We start from the raw sequence: 2,971 nt of genomic DNA, 5'->3' as shown, positions 1-2,971 counted from the left end.
AGAGCAGGCGCTGTCCGAATCGAAGCGACCATTATTCAACTAATTCATTTATTTATTTATTTTTCTAATTTCTATTAAAAAAGCAAAACAACAGTGTAATGTAATGTAAACATAGCGGTGGCATATTCTGCATATTTATGTTTCACCCTCACACGTTTTTTTTTTTTTTTTTTTTTTTTTTAAGTAACAACATAGCAACCCAAGTGTTTGAGGGAAAAAAATCCAAATAGTATGTATGAATTCATACATGTATAATGGCTCTAGCCTGTCACCATATGATGTCAATATTACTGGAAAAAGGGATTAATAAATAAAAAGTGCTGTGTGAGCATGTGTTCATCTCTGACTTCCCCCTCTTGTGTGTGTGGTTTAAGTTTCATCTAAAGCTCAGTGGTGTTTCCGCTCACAGTGAGAGATGCTTGAATGATTTACAGTATAGAAGATATTCATTTGGATCAGACAATGAAGATCATACAGTTTCATATCTGTGAGTTTATCATATTAAATTGAGTAATTAACAAAGTTTTCTTTAATTTCATGTCTTAGTAAATATGTTTTATTTTTCATAGATCTGTTGATGTGGTTTCAAGCCACAGAGAGTCTAACAAACATAGCAGTAACTTTAGGAGCTGATGTGAATATAACCTGTGATCTTGATATCAAGGAGGTTTACTGGTACAAACACAAATCACCGGATCCTCCAGTGTTGATCTTACGCACTTTTGACAGGATATCTGAAGGAGCTAAATATGAAAACAGCATCTCCAAACACAAATACTCAGTTAAAACTAACAGTCGTCTGTTCATCAGAAATATCAGCACTGATGAATTAGGAGTTTATTATTGTGTCAAAACTAGTGAACCACTAAAATTCAGCAACGGAACCAAAATCTACATCAGCGGTGAGTTATTGTCTTACATTGGATATTTTAAATACATAAGATTTGTGCTCTATATGAAAATATATACTGTGTTAAAGATAATTACATTAATAACTAATAATTTGATTAGTTTTGTTAAAGATTGTAATTGAATAAAGACTGATATCTAAAATCTTCCCATTTTACAGAGTCTGTCCAAAGGAATCAGACTGCAGAATTTAAGCCACATGATGCTTCACAATATAATAAATCGTGGAGAAATCTGATGATCATCATCATCTCATCTGCCCTGCTCAACGTGCTTTTGACCATCACTTTAATAGGTTTGTTTTTTCTCTTCCCCCCCTCATCTCCTGTCTCTTTGAACTTACTATAAAAGGACACAAACACTAAATCCACACAAATGTAACATCATATGCAATATCATATGTAGTCTTACTACCAAAGGTTCTTGTGATCCAGAGATGTTTCATTTAATGCTGTTTCAGGTTTGGTGATTCGCTACCTTCATGCAACTAGAAAATGTAAAAATATTTCAAACAACCCTCAAACCACCACGGCAGCACAGCACTCAGAAGATACACAGGTAAGAACAATTATGTAATTAACATTAGCTTAATTTTAAAAAGTATGTAGCTTTTTTAAATAGTATATTGATGATGCATTATTTAAACTATAATAACATATTATTAACACATAGTATGTTGTCTGTTTGGTCAGTTGTGACATTGTGTACCCAAATACTAATATACAGTATAATGACTGCTGAATGTATTTTCGATTGTTATGGATCTGCACTAGTTTTATATATCTTATATAAGTCTGCGCTGTCCTACTCAGATAATCATAAGCAATTTGTCAGATTTCTGATGTTATTTCATGTTGATTTATTGATTAATTTGCTAAAAAGCAGTGCAGTGACTACTGCAAAATAGTGATTATTATGATTGCGATTATTGCAAAACAAACCCCTTCAGCACTATATAAGAGTATTTTATATCAAAGACTTATTTTCTAACAATGATCGGTTGACGTACAGTTTGTCTTACAAATATGGGCATTCATTGCTAATATTTTAATCTTTCAGTACGCTGAAATTGATTATCCCATCTGCCCCAGAGAAAGCAGGCCTTGCCAGGACCAGACCACTATTCTCTTTTACAGCCAATGAAAACCGTGAATAAGTAGTTTAAAATGTACTATGTTTGTTAAATATACTTTGGATATTACAAATGTGTATTAAAGTTTAACATTTATGTAATTCAGTTTGTAGAATTTCATACTTTCAATGACTTCAGTGATATATTATTTTAAAATGTTTAAGATAGTAAAAAAACATAAGTGAATATATCTACATATTTAATATTTAAGAGATACATTGAAGAGAAAGGCAAATTTGAATCAAATTTGAAACTAATTTTTCAATTTGATTTTGAAAAAATTTTCAATTTGATTTTGCTTTTTATTTAAATGTTTCTTTTACAAACATTCAGTTCAATGAAAAAAATCCAATAAATTATCTTCCAACCCCTCTCCTCTCCTGCAACCTGATTTAACACTAACTTTTCACAGTATGAATGCCAATATGAATGTGAACATGTTGACAATAATGCAAATGTCGGAAAGGCAACTCATTCATATTGGTTGGCTTAATACAGCTGCCAGCCAATTATACAATGGCCTTAATTCTGTGTTTATATGAGCATTCAAACGCAAAAAGCTGTGAAAGAGAACTACATTTGGGATTGCTTCTAAGTTGCAATTGTAAATCTAACATTCCCCTTGATACAGAGATGAAACAAGCTAACAAAACAAACGTAACAGCAAATACAATATAAAATGTAGAGGTTAGTAGTGGTTAAAGGCCAAAGCACACTAACGACAAAAATGCTGCTGGAACTGATATGACAAAGTTGTGGAGGGGATTCACCTTTTCAAGTTTGATGAGAATATCTTATTTTGTTTAAGAGTTACAGCCAATTATCCACATAAAAAGAAAATGACACATTCAAGGGCATTTTTTCAGCACACAGAATTAATTTTAATATGTTTCCTAAGATATTAAAGAAATTGATGAGGTTTCTATTTCA

The 2,971-nt window shown here is 31.7% G+C and overlaps 1 protein-coding gene across 1 annotated transcript; it reads left to right on the top strand.

The window, feature by feature from the left end:
- The first annotated feature begins 228 nt into the window (after positions 1–228).
- LOC127160561 (uncharacterized) lies at positions 229–2,485 on the top strand. The gene is made up of 5 exons (XM_051103201.1): positions 229–487; positions 570–902; positions 1,070–1,204; positions 1,370–1,467; positions 1,969–2,485. Exons 1-5 carry the CDS (start codon positions 424–426, stop codon positions 2,050–2,052), a joined length of 714 nt encoding a protein of 237 aa, XP_050959158.1. The 5' UTR covers positions 229–423; the 3' UTR covers positions 2,053–2,485.
- The last annotated feature ends 486 nt before the right edge of the window (positions 2,486–2,971 follow it).

The sequence above is a fragment of the Labeo rohita genome, unplaced genomic scaffold, assembly GCF_022985175.1.
Source record: "Labeo rohita strain BAU-BD-2019 unplaced genomic scaffold, IGBB_LRoh.1.0 scaffold_387, whole genome shotgun sequence".
NCBI lineage: Eukaryota > Metazoa > Chordata > Actinopteri > Cypriniformes > Cyprinidae > Labeo > Labeo rohita.
The sequence above is the reverse complement of the archived record's forward strand: the minus strand, read 5'-3'. Positions and strand labels throughout refer to the sequence as shown.

What these genes read in the sequence shown, in the direction of transcription:
- LOC127160561 (XM_051103201.1), top strand. Translation starts at nt 424, where the DNA reads ATGATTTACAGTATAGAAGATATTCATTTGGATCAGACAATGAAGATC. An exon ending in TTTGACCATCACTTTAATAG is followed by an intron (nt 1,205 to 1,369) that starts GTTTGTTTTTTC and finishes ATGCTGTTTCAG; the next exon opens with GTTTGGTGATTCGCTACCTT. An exon ending in AGCACTCAGAAGATACACAG is followed by an intron (nt 1,468 to 1,968) that starts GTAAGAACAATT and finishes TTAATCTTTCAG; the next exon opens with TACGCTGAAATTGATTATCC.